Consider the following 20,004-nt stretch of genomic DNA (forward strand, 5'->3'; position numbering starts at 1 on the left):
ACCTTCCCTGGTGGGGAAGGAAGGTGGGGAGCGGTTTTTGATTATTTTTAATGATAACATTGCTGGGTGAAGATAGGAAAATATTTGTTCCCAGTCTTTGATCCAAGTAGCTTGCCAACCAGCAGCTCCACATACAGCTGTTAGGAAAACAGGTAGAGAACAGAGCCCTATGTTGTTCTGATGCAGTCCTGTTTATCTTACAGGAATGTAAAATCTTGTTTCCCAGAGAGTAGGAATCAAACAACAGGAGGTAGCATTCTTCCTTACTGATTCACGGCTTCCTCTAACTGGGGATGCTGCCTAAAAGCTGCCCTCCAGACTTTTCCTTGATGCAGAGGAGGCTGCCTGTTTGCGTGAACCTGGTTTCTCACCAGCTCCATGTGTGCTACATGGCAGTTCTCCCAGGAATCTCATTCTACAGCGAAGCTGCATTCTTCTGTGTGTTGTCTCATGTCGGTCTGTTCCATGGCAAGTGTGGACAAGAACTTAGATATTCCTCATGACTCTGCAAATAGTGTATATAAGTGTGTAAAAATTCAGTGACGGATTAAGTGTTAATGCTTCATTGTACTTATTCGGAAGGAGGAAACTGTCACCATTCATATGTCATTTAAAAGCAATGCCAATGAAGTCATACTAGTTATACTTCTGGGGAGTAGTCCTCTTGTTCCTACCCAAAGCGTAAAGAAGTATCTGGCTTTCCAGGATCAAAACATACTGGGTTCTCACAGCACTTGTGGGGGATCTTGAGCAACAGTCACTTTGTTGTGTTTCCTTCTCCCTTTTTAAGTTATTGTAAGCCTCCATTCCTCCAGCATCGGTCCCAGTGGGGACCTTGCACCTCTGGTTCCTGTGACCTTCTGATCCTTTACTGCCAAGCAAAAGAAGCTGCCCATATACAAAAGGCTGTTGTGTTGTTTCTTCTGGACACAGAGACAGAGCAACAAAATGCGGACTCCTACAAGCTTTTTAGATCTGGTTTGCTCTACAAAGAATATGCTGGTGATCAGTTATTAATTTTTTTTATTTCCATGAATGTTTATTTCACAAGTGATATAACAACCCTTTCAAAAATGAGTTAAGTCCCTTCATCACTTCATTCAAGACATACACCTTCCGTTATGGTTGTGATATTCCAGATGAGATTTTTTTCCACAGGTAGTTTTGCATCTTGATCCCCTTTCACCTGTGACCTTTAAATTTCTTATGACTTTTGTTTATTTTGTATCTACATCTGTTTTGGCTTGCCAAGAAAAGAAATTCACATATTACATGGCAGAAAAAAGGAAGAACATTTGAGAGGTTTGACATACTTAGCAAGTAAAGTAATTGTTCATTGAAACATCTTTTATTAAGCATATCTTCTGTATATTGTCTCAGAAGACATTTTGCATGTAATGTGCAGGCATGTTTCAGCTGGACTGACACAGAGAAGCCTACACAACTGTTTCCTCTGTGTGCATACAGACTGGGGGATGCAGCCCCTTCCACTTCACTTCCCATCTCCATTCATATTTGGACCACCTGCAAAGCCAGGATCCTGGTCATAAAGTGAGGAGGCAGCAAGATGGAGTGGTGTGTTGTTTTCCCTATAAAATATATACAGCATCCTGAATCCTCCAGCCACTTCTCTTTTACTGTGACCCAGCTCTTAATCAAGAGCCCTCTCCTAAGGATGAGTTTTGGATCAGCTCCTGGCCCAGATGATGATGGAGCTGTGCTGCTTGGATGCTGGACAGTGCCCCGAGAAGATAAACTACGCAGGTCTTTGGATGCCTGCCCTTTGTGGATAATCCCTAGAGAAAATGGAAAAAGTCATCTTCTCTTTACCTGTGAGAGGAAAACTTTCATCATGGGACCCCAAGAGGTCTTCAAGCACATACATTAGAACTAGTCCTGTGGACCAATGGAGAGCTGCAGATGCCCTTTTCAGGTATTTTGCCTACTGATGTGCTGCAGTCAGCTGGATAACTGGATAAAAGTATTTGCTTTGCCTAAATCATATCCTATGCTTCTCCATCTCTTTCTCTGCCAGTGCTTGCAAGTGTGTGTATAGCCATGGTCAGTCCCCTTTTAAGGCTTTATCTTCCCTGACAGAGTATTTGTTTACAGCAAGATAAATATCATCATTGATTATTTTGCTTTACAACCCTAAGTGAAAACAAAGTATGGTGATAGTTACCATGGGGCAGCAGGATGAGGTCAGCACCAGTTGCATCCTGCCTGGGGCTGACGTCACCTAGCTGACTTCAGGATAAAACTGTGTTATCTTGATTTGATTTCACTAAGCTTTTCTATCACAACGACCTTATCAGACAGTTCTGCAACATTATTCTCTGGGGAAGGAAGACCTGTATTTAGCAAAGCTGACCACTACTTTTACATTTCCCAGTACTCCTAAACTTCTGTTTAGAGGAACATTGCTCAGTCCACACCCCACTCTGAGTTTTCCATTTGCACTGTCCTCTCCCCTCGACCTTCCTTTTGCCGTCCTGACTAGTATTTTCCTTTGCAATAACCTTGGAGAGAGATTTCCTTATCTGCATATATGACTAATCAGTAAGGTCTTATGATTATTATAAAGCAATTTGTTGGAGGTAGGAATTAGAGCATGAAACTGGGACTGAGGAAGCCAGATTTGCAGTCCTTGCTCTACTAATGACTGATTAGATATGGCCTTCAGCAAGTCAATTTGGCCTTGGTTTTCAGATGTGCTGATTTAATTTTTAGTCTCTCGCCTCCAGCTTTCTTTTCTTCCTTCTTCTAGGGGAGGGAGGTGCCCACATTATGCAAACCTGCTGTTTCGTTCTACCTCAAATATGTCTCAGTCTGGGGAGTCAGAAGTGGAAGAAGTTTTTGGAAATGGTGACACTGTGAATAAAGTTCCTTGCTTATCTGCTGCTCATAGTCGCATTGAGGGTGAGCTCTTTGTTGCAAAGTATTATAGGCAAATAAATGCGCTGTGTGGCACAGAGTTACATTCTGAGAACTTGATTGTTTCTTCTTTATGCTCTACCTGTAACTGCTATGAATATTCCTGAATTTGTTACAGAATCTGTAATCTGGAGAGGAAAGCAAGGCTGAATTCTTATGATTGAGGGTTACAGATAGGGTAAATTCAGAGGTAACTCAGTATGAGAGAGTGGAAGGAGTAAAATCTCTGACAGCTGCATTTGTGAACTGTGATTTTACTGAGTTCTTTATATTCTTTTCCCCACAATTAACAGATATAGCTAGAGACAGGAACAATTTATTGGAGTGAGTGAATACGAGGCATACAAGGAAATAGAATCCGTGTTTCCAGTTGTAATTGGGCAGCTGCTGTCTGTCTGAGAAATGTCCTTAATGTTACTTTCTGGGGCTTCTCTCCTTTGGCTGCACAGCTCCCACAGCTTCCCCTGGATCAACCCGCAGTCCCTGAGCTACTGGGCTTCACCCCCTTGCTGCCAGGTCCTTCTGCCCTATGCAGGAGTTGCTCGTCCCATGTGCGCATCCCCCATGGTGGGGCTGGAGAGAGGGGAGACCTTCACTGGTAGAGAGAGAGAAAGAGAGAAACAGAAAAGGGACAAGAGGGGCTGACACGAGCCATCTGGATTTTTTGTTCTTGTCTCCCTCTGTCTCCCATCACACAGTCTGGACCTCCCAGGGCAGCCCCGCTCTTGGGTTTGAGAATCATTGCATTAGGTTAGACATTGAAAAAGGAGATGTAGAGTCCAGGGGAGTCAGTGAGAGCAGAGTTTTGCAGCAAACGGATCCAGTTTCACTAACAGTTTGTAAACTTCTATTAACCATCTTCTTTTTTCTTTAAAGTGTTCTCAACTGCTGTTCTAGGCCTTCTTTGGACTGAGATTGCCTGCTAGGGAGTCAGCCCCGCGTGTCCCAGAGCTGGGGACAGGAACTGCCCCGCATCCTGAGCCAGAAAGAGAGGTTAGCAGACACAGGGCCTCTGATGCAAGGGAAGTGTGCGTGCCTCCATCCCACCCACCCCCAGGCTACCCAAATTTTAAGATGAGTTGGCCATGGTCCAACAGTTGGCAGCATTTCACAGACAAGTCCTCTAGACTGTGCTAAAGCGCTGTGTGTAGGAGCAGTCTTTCCTGGTCATTCCACACTCTTCCCCACACTTTCATTTCTTTTAAGTCACCTGTGGTTTTTGGCTGCCAGTAAGAAGGAAAAAATTTCTGGCAGTTCTGCTACAGTCAGATTTGGCAGTTTCACCGGTTACTTCCAGTAATTATCTCCATGTCACAGATATGCCCTAGGTGCCAGTTTTAGGAAAACCTTCCACCTTCCTGGTGTTTGAGTAAGGAAATGGATTCTTTAGGAAATCGCTTTCCTACGAGAACAGCTCCTTCTTTACAAACGCTCTTGCTGGGGTCTTTTGGAAAAGGCTGCATTTGAAATCTGAAATATGCTGATGTGCAAATCATTTCAATAGCTGACCTGCAGAATCTCTTGGCAGGGCTGATGGCGGCAGTTTGCTCCGCTTCCAGCCGCCTGCTTCATTTTGGCAGCCGCATGCCTTCTGGCCCAGATGCCTGCAGCCTCTTGTCCAAGTTAGGAGCTAGGCGAATTTTACACGCTGTCCTGTAAAGACATCTCAGCTTATTATCTATGTGAAGAATTAGACCTAAAGCTCAGGCGGCCTTTTGCCTCCCGAAGTTGTTTTAAATGGACCCAGTAAAGCTGGATTACAGATTTACAGTGGTGGATGTGCCTACTGGACTCCCACCAAGGAGCGGGGTGAATCACTGCGTTTCCTTTAAAGGGTATCTGCCCGACTGCAGAGCAGTGGTGATCACTGCCAGCCGGCCTAGGCAATAGCAGGCAGGCCTTTGAAAGCAGCAGAGCACATAGAGGCACATCCTACCGAAAGAGCAGATGCCAAAGCAGATGTTAAGGCCACATCAAGAACCGCTGAGCACAGGAGATTGCTTCCAGGACGTGGATGTGAAATTCTTAGGTATGGCTCAGTGTTGGTGTGCCTCTCTGTTTGAAATCCTCATAGCCCTGCCACAAGCCTCTTTTAAAAAGTTTTGCAGAGTTTTCCTAAGTTAATTTAAAAACAGGTCTTTGAAACAGATAGTTTTTAAAAAGACTCGGACCCAAATGAAATAAAGGTAGATGCCCTAATGGATACAGCAAAGAGCATGAGCTTTTTAGCATTGTTGTGCTGTGATGTTACATTCATTGACATTTCTGACACATTTTGCGGTCTGCAAGTAGACTGCAAATTCACTGATTACTTTCTGACCTTGAGGTACAACCCATCTTTCAATTATCCTGTGATTCTGCTAATTTGGTCGCATGTTGGGAGGGGAGGAGCACCCACAGTGTTAAATTACCTGCACATATGGACATATGGACACATCTGTACCTCTGTTGAGTCACATGAATGTAATCTCTCTTTGGCAATGCATTGCTGTGGTTTCTCTCTAGGTCTGGCACTCCAGACACTGAGTGCAGACGGGAAAACGCGGTACTGCCCCACAATTGTGTTGGGGTCTGGTATTGTCCCGCGGGACAAGAGGTAGAGGGTAAATGATGGAGACAGCGTATGACTGATGGGAATAAGCACTGATCAGCAGAACTCAAAGACAAGGTGTGAGGAACTGTTGTGGTTTAACCCCAGCCAGCAACAAAGTACCATGCAGCTGCTCACTCACTTCCCCTACCACGCAGTGGGGTGGGGGAGAGAATTGGGAAAAAAACCTCATGGGTTGAGATAAGAACAGTTTAATAGAACAGAAAGGAAGAAACTAATAATGATGATAATAACAATAATAAAATGACAATAATAATAAAAGAATTGGAATATACAAAACAAATGATGCACAATGCAATTGCTCACCTCTCGCTGACTGATGCCCAGTTAGTTCCCGAGCAGTGATTCCCCCCCCCAGGCCAACTCCCCCCAGTTTATATACTGGGCATGATGTCACATGGCATGGAATACCCCTTTGGCCAGTTGGGGTCAGCTGTGCTGGCTGTGTCCCCTCCCAGCTTCTTGCTCCCTTCCAGCCTTCTTGCTGGCTGGGCATGAGAAGCTGAAAAGTCCTTGAGTTAGTCGAAACACTACTTAGCAACAATTGAAAACATCAGTGTGTTATCAACATTATTCTCATACTAAATCCAAAACATAACACTATACCAGCTACTAGAAAGAAAATTAACTCTATCCTAGCCAAAACCAGGACAGGAACAAAGACCATCCCTTTTAAAACAAAAAGCATGCATTTTTTTTGCTGGATGCAGTTTTTTAACAGTTGGCATTGGTGGGATTGCCTTTGTTGTGGCAGCTACTCAGACAGATCTGGGATCCAGTTGGTAGATGGCACAGAAGAAAGTGCTTGTGGCTCACGCAGGCTGGTGCTTTGTGCCCCAGAGTGCTTTGTGTTCCTCTCCTACGTGGAGCTTTCCAACCTCTGACCAGTGACATCTTACCTTGGTATCGCTACAGTAGTCCCCCACTGCCCTGGTGCCCAGCCTGTTTTCCTCTTGGGGAGCTCCATTTTGCCTGAAGGGATGGCTCAGCTGATGAAGCAGCTGCTGTACTGTGGCAGATTTCAGCCTGGTGCTATTGAAAAAAAAAAAAAAAAATCAAAATTGGTTCCAGTTTATCCTAACCATCTAAGCCCTAAATTGAGGCAGTTCAGCAGCTGCTTCACGAACAGCTGAGCCGCCTGTGTAGAAGGACTAGGAACCTTTGGGAAATAGGCAGCTCAGACTGATGTCTAAGGGCAAGAGTAACTACTTGTGTCAGACCTCAGTCTCTAGGTGCAGCAGTTACCATGGCACATCTCAACATAGCAAAGAAAATCAGAGTTGCGGGTGATGTCTTCGTGAGTCTGTGAGAGCGCATTTTTATGTCAGTGACAGAAAAGAGAACATGTCGGAACAAAGTGTTCAAATGTTGTAGGAAAACAGCTATATTTAGCTGCTCTAAAAATTGCTTAGTACCAGACATGAAGGAAATGGCTGTGGCAACCTACATTCCTCCCGTTTCACCTGTTGCGATGTTTCTTGAGCCTAGAAATATCTATAAAATAAGTAACAAAGCAGTTAAATCTTCCCCAGAAGAGGCGTAAACAAACTAAATTCACTTGCTGAAGCAGCTATTGCTGAACTATGAATTGACCTTGAGCTGTGTCGATTTGCTGTAATGCAAACCATCTGCATGCTGAAACAATTAAAGACTTCAGATCTCCTAGGAGTTTCCTTCCTCCGATTATAACTTATGTGCTGTGGTAGAAGCATAGAGGTAAACAGCTAGTTAGTGTGGACCTCTGTGTCTGTGTAATTTTATGGTGCAGCACATACAAAACCATTTTCATTTGAAGTGGCAGTCGGCTTTCAAGTAGAAAATATAGCATATGCTTGGTACTGAATGCTGGAGTCATAGCTTGTAAAACAGCCTGAGTTAGACACATCTGCTTCGCGTCCTCTCCTTCCCTTCCCCCAGCTTCTCCTTTGGATGTACCATTTTCTGTAATTTTTAACCAAGTTTCTGTAAAGCGCTGATCATGCTGGCAAGGCAGTGCTCAAATACAGACCGTTCTTGTATAACAAACACCCCTGTGCACGTGCCTAACTTAAACCCGCCTGCCTTCTCAAACAGCGGTATGTAAATAGTGCTTCTGTGCAGTGAGTCTGTGGCCATGTCTGAAGAAAAAGGACTGGATAACAATTACAAGCAATCTTATAAAAGTCTTGCTTACTTTACAACTAGTTCGGTTTCCAGAAGTTCAGAGTTTACACCTCTTTAAAGCCTTAAAAAAATCAATCTACAGCCATGGCATCAGAGTTTGGACATTGCTGCGGTGGGAAAATACCAGAGATTGCTTCTGTAGGATTTCTGTACAATTTGCTATGTCCCACAACTGGCAAAATTTCATATTAAAAGCTCTGCAGTGTAAAACCTTTTTTTGCATGTTCTTCCACCGTTTCTCTCCATCCAGATGATAACAGCATTAAAATCTCAAATCCTCCCTTTTCAAATCACAGGGAAGAGTAATCATGCAAGCTTAGTAAAATAAGAAAATAATTTTGTAAGAATAGGGTTTTTTTCCTGATTTTAGAAAACAAGTTTAGAAACAAGTTTTAGAAACTTGTGTTTAGAAAAAAAGCTTAACATTATAAATAATGTAAACATAAGCAATGACTGTAAGATTAAATTAATTATTTTGCTTTTAAAGTTAAGACTGAAAAATAATGAGTAGATGCAGCACAGCTTCTGAGCCAGCCGTGACTGTCTCTGCAGCCAAAGGCCTTCATCCTAGGGAGTGACCCCTGGCCTCAGGCCAGGCAGCGCAAAGCAGCTCAGGTCCACATTTCTCAGAGCAGGCTGTGTCCTACACCCCCGTACCCGTGGACTGAAGACATGGCGTGCGTGTTTTATCAGTTCAAATTGCCTGGAAAACATGAGGGGAGGCTGAGGGGGTGGCGCTGGCTGGGATAGTGTGAGAGGCTGGTGAAGAGCAGACGAAGGCTGGGGGGTCCATGCTGCTCGGATGGTGTGATTTCTGGTGCTAACTACCCCTGGAAGCACCTCTGAGGTTTGTTTTGAAGGAAGTGCACTGATTTGCTATAAAAGAGGTCCCAGAAATTAACTAACATGTAAAATAAGACTATCACAGCACCAGACCCTGGAACCAAGCTGGGAAGCTGAATTATTTGGCAGTATATGTCCAAGTCTTATAAATTCCAGGTCATACACATGTTATGTATAAAGGGCTATCTATAACAAACAGACAAAAGTATATCAAATGCCAGATTTACAGTTTCCTTTGTGATCTGAATACTGAACCATGTCTGACCTATGCTGCAGGCTAGAGAACTAACAAGGGTCTTGGTCATACCCTGCATGCAGGGCTGGGGGGACATGTTAAGCTCGAGGCAGCCAGTCATGAAACAGGCATTACACAGCTTACAAGTACATGCTTTTGAGAGCCAAATATATCCCCTTTGTGTTTTGTTTCTCATAACTTCAGGGTTTTTTCCATTAATGAAACATAAAAATAAGTAACCTCCACTTCCCTGCATCAGCGCAGGTCTCAGGCTCTGACCTTCTCACCCATCGCAGGACCAGACAGACGTGGCAGCAGGCGGCGGCATAAATAGCTTCTTTCCCTCGGGGTGGGATGGTGATCCTGCTGCATCTAAGTGCAGAGGTTGCTTTTTTTTTCCCCTCTGGTCATCTCTTTTTTTCCCCAACGTGCTGTCGCTACATCTGATTGATAAAATATAGGCAGAGGAGAGCGGGAGCTGTATGGAAGCGGGACACCCTGACAAGGCTACAGCCCTGTGCGGTCTGTGGCTCTGCTGGACTTCTCATGAAGTAAGGCATCCACTCCCTCCCTTCCTCTTCCCCTCCATATGTGCAGCCAGTAGGCCAACCTTAAATCTCCTAAATTGAGGATTTGAGATGCTGTGTGTACATCATTCCACAATTTTGAAAGAAAAAAAGAACCATATTTTCTGGGTTTTGTTTTCTCTTTTCTAGTTCTCCAGTATCTTCTCAGCCATGATACATATGCTTTCTTTAGCTGCCCTTTCGCATAGAGTACTTTACCCATCATTTTCGTTTCTAATTTTTCAGTATATTTTTTCCTCTAAATCTTCCTTCAAAATTAGAAACATACATCTCAGCTTTCCTAGACATGTGCTCTTTTTCCACCCAGAAATCTCCCTGGTCATTTGTTTTGGGATTTTGAGGAATTCTGGAAAGAAAAATCTGATTCTTATTTTAAAATATTACCTTTTTCCTTCGGTTTTTACTTTGCTGATTTGCCTATTTCTCAATTCTGTTTTTTTCCACTCCCCGCACTCCTGTCTCTTCTTTAAATTGTCCTACTCCCCCCCCCAGTGTTCTCGCAGTGGGGGAGGAAGAGCATGACAGCGAAGGTGGGAATCAGGAAGCTCTTGGGCCAATGAAGGGGACATAGACCAAATGTGAAAGGAGTTAGTGAGATTTAGCTAAAAGAAAGCCTGATTCAGGGCAAAATTTTCAAAGGTGGTCACATCCTACTGAAAACGTGAAAAATGTTCATCTTATGCACCACTGCAGAAGTACAGGGGAGTTGAAAATTAATTACCTTGCATTAGCAGCTGGCAGCTCCTCCCTTGCCTGCTGGGCTTGCAAGCTGGGGAGCAAGTGGGCAGGCACGAACACGCAAGCAGGGCTGCCCTGCTGCAACCCCCAGCGTTTCAGCTGGCAAGGCTGGCTAAGCAGGCATAGGGCACTGCACTTCAATGCTAATTTTTTCAGATTTTTCCAGCTAAGGGTGGACTGGATGGATTAGACAGGCATTTCAGCAACAAGTTGTCAGAACTGTTGTCCTGTCAAACAGCACTGTCTTTCTGGGATGGTTGTCTTCATGGGCTGTTGTCAGGATGATTTACTAGAAAGTCCTAAACTTGTGCAGACAGTTTCTAGGGAGTTTCTACTATCTATCACAATCAGACTTATTAAACAGAGCAAAATGTCATCTCGTACACAGTATGACAGTACAATTTCTTGTTCTTTGTCTAGGAAATGACAACGTGGATGTGATTCCCTGACCAGAAGGCCCCTTCCCCCACCAATTCACCAGTTTGGGGACAGATGCTGGGAATCAGATTGCAGCTACAGCACATTAGGGCTCACATTTTCGTGGTATCCACAAAGCATGCTGAGCTTCCACAGTTGTGGTTTCTATACTTACAACAGAAGGTCCTAGTTAGTTTTACTGCCCCGAGCATTTTTACATACTGTTAGCAATTAGGAACAGAATTAAAAGTAGGAGAATATCTGGGTTTTGTACACTTTATTATAGAATATTTCCTTAAAATTATATTTTCTCATATAGTAGCTCTACTGCTTACCCTGGCAAGGTGTGGGTGCTTACAGAGAATTAGATGACAGCACTCCCAGGCCTCTGAGCTTCCCCTACGCCAACCTTAGCATATACTTACGTCTGACTATTCACATCAATGGGACTGTGCGAGTAAGGATGAATTCTTCACCTGTTTATTGAGTTAGGGCTTCTGGGCTACATCTGCGTGCTGACAGACTTGTGATCTGGCATTGTTAGGGCTGGCTACAGCATAAGCTAAAAAGGCCATTGCTGCAGGGAACGGATTGCCAGATGTAACATGGCCCTTGGCTTTGAACTCCTAACTGCTACTGGCACATCCACTGATCTGTCTGTGCCATGGAAATCCAGCCTTTGAAATGAGAGTGAGGGGCAGAGCAAGACTCACTTTGGTACATTTGTACAGCTCTGAAGCCCTCTGATTAAATGTATGACAGACATAGGAAATATTTGTTCATAATTTGTTATAAAATCTACCTTTTCATATCTGTGACAAGAAAGTATCTGTTTAATAATGCAGTTTGTAGTCAACAGGAGAGCAAGAAAGGAAAATTACTAGCAAATGCGTCTGTTTTGGAGAGCACTTCTGCCTAACTGGGGTGCAAATAACCTGAAAGAAAAATGCACACAAGTACAGCAGAGGGTGGCTTTGTAAGCTTTATCAAAATCCTTTCAAAGGTGATGGGAGTCTTTCAGTTGGTCCTGGTGGGTTTTGGGGCAGGGCAGTATGTGGGAAGGTTGGTGCTCGCACCCCACGACAAGGCCAGACTCCGTGGCAGTGTCTTCAAACTGCAGAAATACTCACCTGGAGAAGGTTGTACTTGTAGTCTTACACTGGCCAATCTTGAGTCATCTTGCAAAGCTGGATCAACAACATGCATCTTTTTGAGATAAAAAGGGGTATTTCTTGAATATTCTGGGAAACTAACCCAAAGATGATGGTAATTCCAAAACTGTCAGGAAGGTACAGTTTTATCTTTAGAGCTTTAGGTAGGAACCAAGATAAAGCCTCCCATCCTCCAAACCACGGGCATGTTTAAAATTATGAGTAGCTCTATTGATTTCAGTAAGACTGTGCATGTGGGTAGGTGCCACATATATGCAGCAGCAGCAAAAAGGAGACAAGTGCTGTCTCCTTGCTCCATCCCCTTTCTACGCCCCTTCAAAATTATGTAGGTCTGACCGCGCTGGTCTCTGAGCACAACCCCTAGACGGGATGGGGGAGGTGAACTTGCTCTGAGTTCTACAAGATCTCTGGATCTTCTGACAAGTCCAAGTGTGGTAGATGAAGATCATAGATCATTGGTGCATGACTGCAAGTGTGTGACCATGTGAGCAAGAAAACGATTACATGGGTTATTTTTAGTTTCCAGGTATCCCTTTCATTTTGAGGATTTTGGAGGAAAGAGTTGCACCAAAGGGGCTTAGGGTTGGGCAGAATTAAGAATTTTAGGAGCCGGAAAAGGATTCCTGACAATACTAAGGTTGTATCTGTCATAGCAAGCACATGTTCCTGTGGCATTTCTTCACTAGGAGATGGAGAGAGGCTGTTTAGCTGGCTCCTGTTTGTTTTCGGTCTGCACTCATGTGCCTGTGTGGCTGGAATGACCTTGTTTGAATTAACAAGTCACTGAGTATGAATCAAAGGGTAATTGTCATTGCTGCCAGTGGTACTAAACAGACCTGAGCTATTAATTCAAGACAAATGAGAGAAATGAGTAAACAGAAAGTTTACTGGTGTAAGGAAACTACAGGCCTGAGTGGATGTTCTGTGTTTGTTGTATTTCAACTTCATTGCTTTGCTTTGATCATTTGAAATTACCACTGTTTTCAGCTGGAATGTAGAAAAAACTAAACACACACGATTTTGGAATTATTTATTCTGATTTTAAAGGGACGGTCTGTTACAAACTGTTTTCCTTCCTCTGCAACTTGTTTTTGAGTAGTCTTTGTTATACAGCCACAATTTACATAATGAACATCATGGAATAATTATATTTCCCTGTAAATATGTTACAAAGAAGCCAAATCCAAGGTGCTATTAGGTAGGAACCCTTTTGGATTTCAGTCCTAAACATACCTTAAGATTTAGTATGTCCATATGTCCCATAGGGACTAATCATTGATAAAGCTATGTCCATGGTCGAGCCTTTAGAGGATCAGGGGCAGGGCTTGCAAAGACATGTGAAGGCAGAAAATGAGAGGGAGACCCGCATGACTCCAGAAGTGACCAAAAGGGTTCCTGAAGCAGCCAGGGGCTGGGGGCATCTTGCAAATTCGTAGCAATTATAAATACTGCTAAGTTTGTTAATGAAACTCTTCCTGCAAAACAGTGGTGAAACTGAGGGGATACTAATGTGTGTTTGGGGGGGTAAGGAAGTATAGTCCTTGCACTGACCCTTTCCCTCCCACAGCCCACGTCCTGCTGCCCTTCACTGCTCCCACCCGGCCGGAGGCTGCTGCCCGTGGCTGCCGGACCACCACAGGTCCTGCTTGCCGGAGCATGCAAGCACCCTTGCAGGGTTTCACCTGGGGGGGACTGAAGTCAGGGGAGGCAGGAAAGGAGGAATCTGTAGACTCTTCTCTTGAGATCTCCACATTGCTGTTTTTATCTTAAAAGAAATGCAGTCTTAAATGCTACAGGACTCTCCGAGCCCATGCCCTATCTTGCTTTTAGCTTTCCTCCTCCTTTGACCCAGTGCCTTTTGATGTAGTCCAGCAAAAATATGGAGACAAGACAAAGGCTTGTGTGCAGAAGTGAGCATCTTGGTCCCAGGGCTCAAAGCAGCAGTACTGGCAGAGTGAATGTTTAGCAGCTTTCCCATTTTAATGAGTCCTCCCAGTTCTATGTCAGAGGGCCAAGGAGATGTTTTAGAAACATGTAAACATCATGCAGTTGCTGATGGAGTTAATGTAAACTCTATAGGATGTTTTGTCAGTTGTCCCTTTGTTTAGTCTGGGAAGCAGAAGAAATGGGGGGAACAAAAAGAGTCCTCAAATACCCAAAAGGTATAAAAAAACCAACGATGGACTGTTCTCCCTCTCTTTCTTTTGGTAAGGAGCAAATGGGCAAGGTTAAGGTTTTAAAATGGGATGTTAAGAAAAACTTTCTAACTCAATAAATAAATAGCTTAAACACTGGAAGGGATGACCCATAGGGGAGGTGCCATGCTACAGTACTGTGTTTCAGGAATGGGTTAGCTAAAGGTCTGTTAGGGATGGTGTCAAGTCCTTGGCTCTTCTTCAGAGCGGGGGGATGAATTTACCGAAGTAGCCCTTGTAATCCTGTTCAACCATAATTTCCTGTGGTATTGTGATCACTTCAATAAAGTGATATTTTAATACAGATAAACAAATGAAGCTGCAGGACCTTGTGAAGCAGTCCACCTTTGTGCATTTCAATGTCTGGTTCAAAGGGTTATTTCAGTTATGGTAGTTGAAAGTCCTAATACTCGCCAGACTCATAAAATTATTCACACCTGTTTTGCCGTTTAGGAAGTTCAGCTTTTATTTCCACTTTTCTGGAAGCTATGCTTGATGTTGCATTTCTCTGAACTGACTGTCCAAAATCACAAAGTGATTTAAAGCTGAATTTTATCCTTGAATGTGACAGTGATTTTAAATATTGTTTTGCCCCCTAAACAACAAACAACTGTGTATCACACAAGTTATCTTTGCCTGTGATTGCTTTTTATTAATATTTTATTCATGAGACTCTTGCTTTGGAACACAGAGTGCCCATTGCTATATTTGGTTGTGTTACTTGAGTCACCACTTTTAACTGGCTTGAATGGGCTATAGTTTAAAAATATTCTGAAATTCTATCTGCGTCATCAAGCTTTAATAAAAAACAAAATAAGTTTATCCTGCTTTTCTTTACAGGTGCATTTGTAGCACTACTTGCTACTTGAACTTAATTATTCATTTAGGAAAAAAAAGGCATCTCCCTCTTCTTGCCAGTTGACTGTGTGATCCTACGGTAACTGATTGCCAGCTTAATTTCTCACTGGACTGAATTATTTCTTGGAAGGACTGATGGAGAGCCTCAATAGTGCTTGTCTATGTTTTAAATCTCTCTCCTGTGCCACATTCCTTGGCTTTTAACTTTATTATTTTTACCTAATGCTTCAATAATTCTTAAGAGCAAGTATGCTTTCGGCAAGCTTATTACTAACTTTATCTTGAGACATGGCTGTCTTTGTTTTCATTATGCAGTGGTTTTTTGTTTTTTTTTGGTTGAGTATTTAAGAAGCCTGTCAGAATGAACGAAAAATAATGCAGGGCTGGTGGTGTAGAGGTTTCAATGCAGCACCTAACAAAGAGCCTTAGATGAATCTTACCTAGGTAAGATCAAGAAGTCAGTTTGAGAAGTACTTGTCTGGGCACAGAGACCTTAAAAATATGCACCAACTGATCTTTAAGTATTAACCATGCAAAATACTTGATGGGATTTGGATATGTTATTTGCAAGCACCTAGCAAGTCAACATGGAAAGGCATCACATCTGTTTGTACCTTCATGTGAATTGTTGGTTCAGTGTCATGTCTGAAAAAAAAAATTAAAGTAGAAAATCACTGTCAAAACTTAAAAATCAAAGGAAAAAATCACTGTCAAAATTAGTAGGCTTAAAAACAGAGCTATAGCAGAGGAGTGAACTCATATGGGAAGACATACCAAAAAAGAACTTAAGACATATTTTCTCCATCATTCTTTGTTGCAGCAGGAGAAAACGATGCTGTAAATCTTTCAGTGTTATCAATATAAAGGATGCTACACAGACAAGGTGAATGCCATGCCTTGCTGCCAGAGAACAGATAAACTCGAGCCCAGGACTTGCAACTGATCTTGCACAGATGGACCCAAGCTCCCTTGCAGCAGCTTGTTGTCTCAATGATCCTTTTTTCCAGCTCGGTGGTCCACCCATGCACTATCAGGCTTGAGGCTGCGGCCAAGCAAACAAGCTATACACACAGTGCCTTTTGTTGCTGGGGAGCCCATCAAGTGTGCCAGCGGATAACATTTAAAAACACCTTTGTAGTTTGAAAACACAAATCCCATTTTGTAGCACTCCCGAGTCACTTAAAATCCTTCACCATGATCATGGTCAGGGGTGTTTTATCCAAAAGCTTTGTTACTGGGTCTTGGACAGGTTCAGGGGCAAGCCCAGCAGATCTCTGGTGGGACTTCCTTTTGGCATGTGGCTGGTCTTGGCGAGCCAGGTAACACAAAGCTCATTTGTCTAAAGCAAGCATTTTAATATGTTTTAGTCGCATTCAAGTAACTTGGCATTCAACTTAAAGCTATCTTGAATACCATGGGGCTTTACAGTACCAACAAGTACGCTCAAGATCTGACACATTCACATACGCTGTTAGACTCAATTATTTGTTTTTAAAAGCTATGCAACTTTCTAATCTGCCAGATGCCACACTTCATACAAAAATCTGGGAGAATCAGTAAGGATTTAACACCTCCTGAACTGATTAACTGGATTTAGTTCTCAGTGTGAGTTGTTTTGCTGGTGTTGAGGGGACATAATCAATATATACAGCATACTGGTGTGGGAAGAGCACCTAACTGGCAGAAACAGCCCCAGTCCCCACTTGCGGGGGTAGGAACGGCCGCACATAGCAGATGAGGAGTTTGTGAGGGGCCAGCGAGATGGGGAAGGAGAAGAGGGAAAGGAGACATCAGCTGATAGTGTCCCAGGTACATCTGTGGCCGAGTAGTGAGACCACGGGAACCGATGTATTGGCTTAGATGGTGGCTTGGTAAACCTACAGCTTCAAATCCGTTTAACCTAAGGTTGTGCTCTTGCTGAAAGGTGCAGCCTGTCCTCCTTCCTGATCCCCACAGCCCCCTCTCCCGGGGTTTGCTCAGCAGTGAGTGGCCGACGTGACTCACTTCCCCCCGTGGGACCACTGCCGTGGCACGGGGGACGGCAGGAATGCCGGGCTGAGGCGTGCAGGAAGGGTAAGTCTGCTTTTTCGGGCAGCTGTGTAGCCTTAGGAAGCCGTACCTTAAACCCAGTATCCTGTCTGTGACAGTGACCAGCCCTAGGTAAATTGAGGGAAGACATGAGAAACTCTGAAGCAGGTAATTACGGAGCGACTTGGCCTTCAAGCATTGTCTGTCATTTCCCCCATTACTGGTGAGTTTGATGTACACCCTGCATCTTATCAGAACCTTTGTGCTTTGAAAGGTGTTTCCCAGTTGCAGCTCTGGATATTTTTCCTATCTGTACACATATCTAATCTCTGCTGAGTCTTCACAAGCCTGGCTCCTTGCTACATCCTGGGGCGATGGATTCCACTGACTTAATAGTCTGTGGGCCTGATCGTGGGAGGGGAGGCCAGGGCCAGCCACCCACAGCAGCTGCGGGAATTCAAGGTTGTTACGGCTACCGGTTGTAAAGCTTAAATTCAAGGATTACCAGAAGAACAACATGGGAACGGCGTGCGGTTGTTTTGCCAGTGGTTATTTTTTAACAACTTTGTTCTTAAAGACGCGTAGGAGAGGGAACCCAGGTAGTCATTGCGGAAAAGTTCGGGAACTTCTTTCTTCAGCCAGCGCCCCCTCCGCTGCCTCGTTGCTTGTAATTAGCGAGGGGGTGCTGAGGTCGCAGCGCACGGCCGGGGGGGCTGGGGAGCTCCAGCCCACGCCCGTGCTTTGATCTTCCCCCCGCCGTGGCACCCAGCACCCGGGCTCGCCGTGCTGGCGGGACCCCCTCCCGCTCGCTCCGGGCCGCTGTGTCGGGCCCCCGGGGGGGGGGGGAAGCGGTCGGCCCCCGCCCCCTCACCTGCTGCCCGGGGCGGGCGGGGCTCGGAGCGGCGCTGCCCGCGGAAACTTGTGGGGCAGGAAGGGAGCGGAGCCGCCGCTGCTCCTCCTCCTCCTCGTCCTCCTCCTCCTGCGCCCCGGGGCCGGCGGCGCTGGGAGAGGAGCGGCAGCGGCGGGGCCCCATGCGGCGGCCGGGACGGTGCTCTCCGCCGCCCGGCCCCAGCAGCAGCAGCAGCAGCCGCCGCCGATGACCTGGACCAGCAGCATGAGCAGCGGTTACAGCAGCCTGGAGGAGGAGGAGTCCGAGGAGTTCTTCTTCACCGCCCGTACCTCCTTCTTCAGGAGGCCGCCGGGCAAGAGCCGGGCCGCCCCGCAAGTAAGTGCCGTGCGCGGGGCTGAGGGGCGGCCTCGCCCCGCGGGGCCGCTGCCGCCGGGCCGGGCCGCCACCCCCCCGCCTCCCTCCCTCCGGTCTCGGCCTCCACGTGTCCGCCGCCCCCCTCCCCCACGGGAGCCGCCCGGGCCCCGGGACGCAGCGGGGAGGGGGCGGCAGGGAAGGGGCTCCCTCCCCGGGCTTGGAGCGGCGGCCTAGGGTCTCTGAGGAGGGGGCGCCGCCAGCTCTGAGAGCCCGCCGGCGTGCCCCGCTCGGAAGCCGGCCTGAGGGAGCCAGACGGCAAGTCTGAACCCCCGGAGTCCGGCGGGCTGGGGACGTGGTGAAAAATCAGATGTTTCTGTGGTGAGTAACCGCGCTATCAGCCCTGCTATCGGCTCTGCGGGCAGCTCTCCGCTGGGGTACGGCGGGGTCTGCCTCCTCGCTCCTCTCGGAGCTCCTTTCGAGATGAATGACAGCCTCTTCAGCTGTTTTGTTGGCAGAGAAAGGCCCTCAGAAGTGTTTAAGTGTCTTGGTTTAAGCATTCAAGCTCAGGAAATCAACTGCAGGTGGGCTTTGAAGTGAAGAACTGATTAAAACCAAGGCAAAAACCCAAAACCAACCCTGTTTGTGGTCAGCCTTGAAATTTCAGTGGAGGACCTCCGGGGCTGCAGGCGGAGTGAGAAGTGTTGGTGTGTTGAGGAAGCCTTGCCATGACAAAAGCAGCCCCTAGGAGCAAAACTTGCGTTAGGGATACAAAATGGAACAGTCCCTGTCCGATCCAGAGCAGTCATTAAACCATATAGGGGTAAACCTCATGTTTCTTTAGCTAAGCAGCCGAGCCCCTCACATTTTTTCCTCTTCCCAAAGCGGAGGACCTCTTTCTAGAGGTGCTTTGTATCTTAGGAAACTATAAGCCAGTGAGCCTGTTTCTGTTTATGCTAGCTCTTCTTCCCCCGCTCCCACCAGTGTCTGCGGCTTTCCTTTCTTCAGCGCCTGTTTCTTTGTACAAACTTCTGGTGTTTTTTCCCTGCCAGACTTTGGTGTTGATATTACTGCTGCTATGGAGATCTAGTTATAAACTTGCTTGTCAAAGCCTGGGTACCTTGGGTGCCCTCTGGTCCACCCCTGGGGATTGTCAGGATCGATCATTCATTGCCCACAGCCGTTCTAGCCCGTAGCTCTAGGCTATGTTGTGCTGCAGAAGGCCAACCTTGGTTTCTGTTTCTCTGAGGTTCTCCATCTGTTGTGCCCTGTCTGTGATTTGCTTAAAACTTAAGCCCTCTAACTGCCCCTCAGGAAACTCCTGTTCCCATTTAAGGAAGTGCACAGAGCTTTCTTGAGCTTCAGTTTCCTTTGCAAACCTTGGCAGGGAGCCTGAGCACACCCTCTCCCTACACCTGAGCTTGGGCACCTTGTGCAAATAGGCTGGCACCAGCTTTTTATCAGGTCTTGGCTGCTGCCCCAGGGTGCTTCTCGCTGCACCCCTCCTCAGGGGTCGTCTTTTTCTCATCCATCTTGAGTTTCAGCCTCCCACTAACCTGAGGGACTCTGTGGAAGTTGGCAAGCCCTGCTGAGTGTCCTTGAACTTCATCTGCTAACCTATTTGGCTGGCGTTGGCTGCCACCTGGCCATTACAGAGGAAGACCACGGCGTGACGGTACTGTGTGAGCAGATACCTAGCTGCTCTCAGCCTGTGTGTAGTGCTGTGTGTAAGATGTGACAAGGCCCAGGCCTTGATTCAGAGCCTAAAAACATACGTGTGTCTTTGTAACACTGTTGTATGAGTTGTCTTACTAAGTACTAGTTGCGTAGGTAGTACATTGTGCAAACACATAAATTGCTGTATGTGATGTTAACATTACCAAGCAAGGAGGGGGATGGAAAAAACCCCTAGAATTTGATACTGTGCTTTAGTAATGTTTCCCAAAAGAACACTGCAGTGTGGTGCTGCAGGGTACGTGTTTAAGTATGTATTGAGTAGCCTGGAACAAATTCATCTGTATT

The 20,004-nt window shown here is 45.7% G+C and overlaps 1 protein-coding gene across 2 annotated transcripts in view; it reads left to right on the plus strand.

Annotated features, from left to right (window-relative positions):
- RASSF3 (Ras association domain family member 3) overlaps positions 1-20,004 on the plus strand; it is a 99,470-nt gene that overhangs the window by 28,538 nt on the left and 50,928 nt on the right. The window contains exon 1 of one of the 2 annotated variants that reach the window (XM_049791992.1): positions 17,721-18,006. The exons of the other annotated variant lie outside the window; for it this stretch is intronic. Within the exon in view, the coding sequence (XP_049647949.1) occupies positions 17,878-18,006 (129 nt within the window). The 5' untranslated portion in view covers positions 17,721-17,877. Of the gene's footprint in view, positions 1-17,720; positions 18,007-20,004 lie in introns of those variants that run through there. 2 annotated transcript variants of the gene reach the window in all.

Source organism: Accipiter gentilis, chromosome 34 (assembly GCF_929443795.1).
Source record: "Accipiter gentilis chromosome 34, bAccGen1.1, whole genome shotgun sequence".
In the NCBI taxonomy this organism is placed as follows: Eukaryota; Metazoa; Chordata; class Aves; order Accipitriformes; family Accipitridae; genus Astur; species Astur gentilis.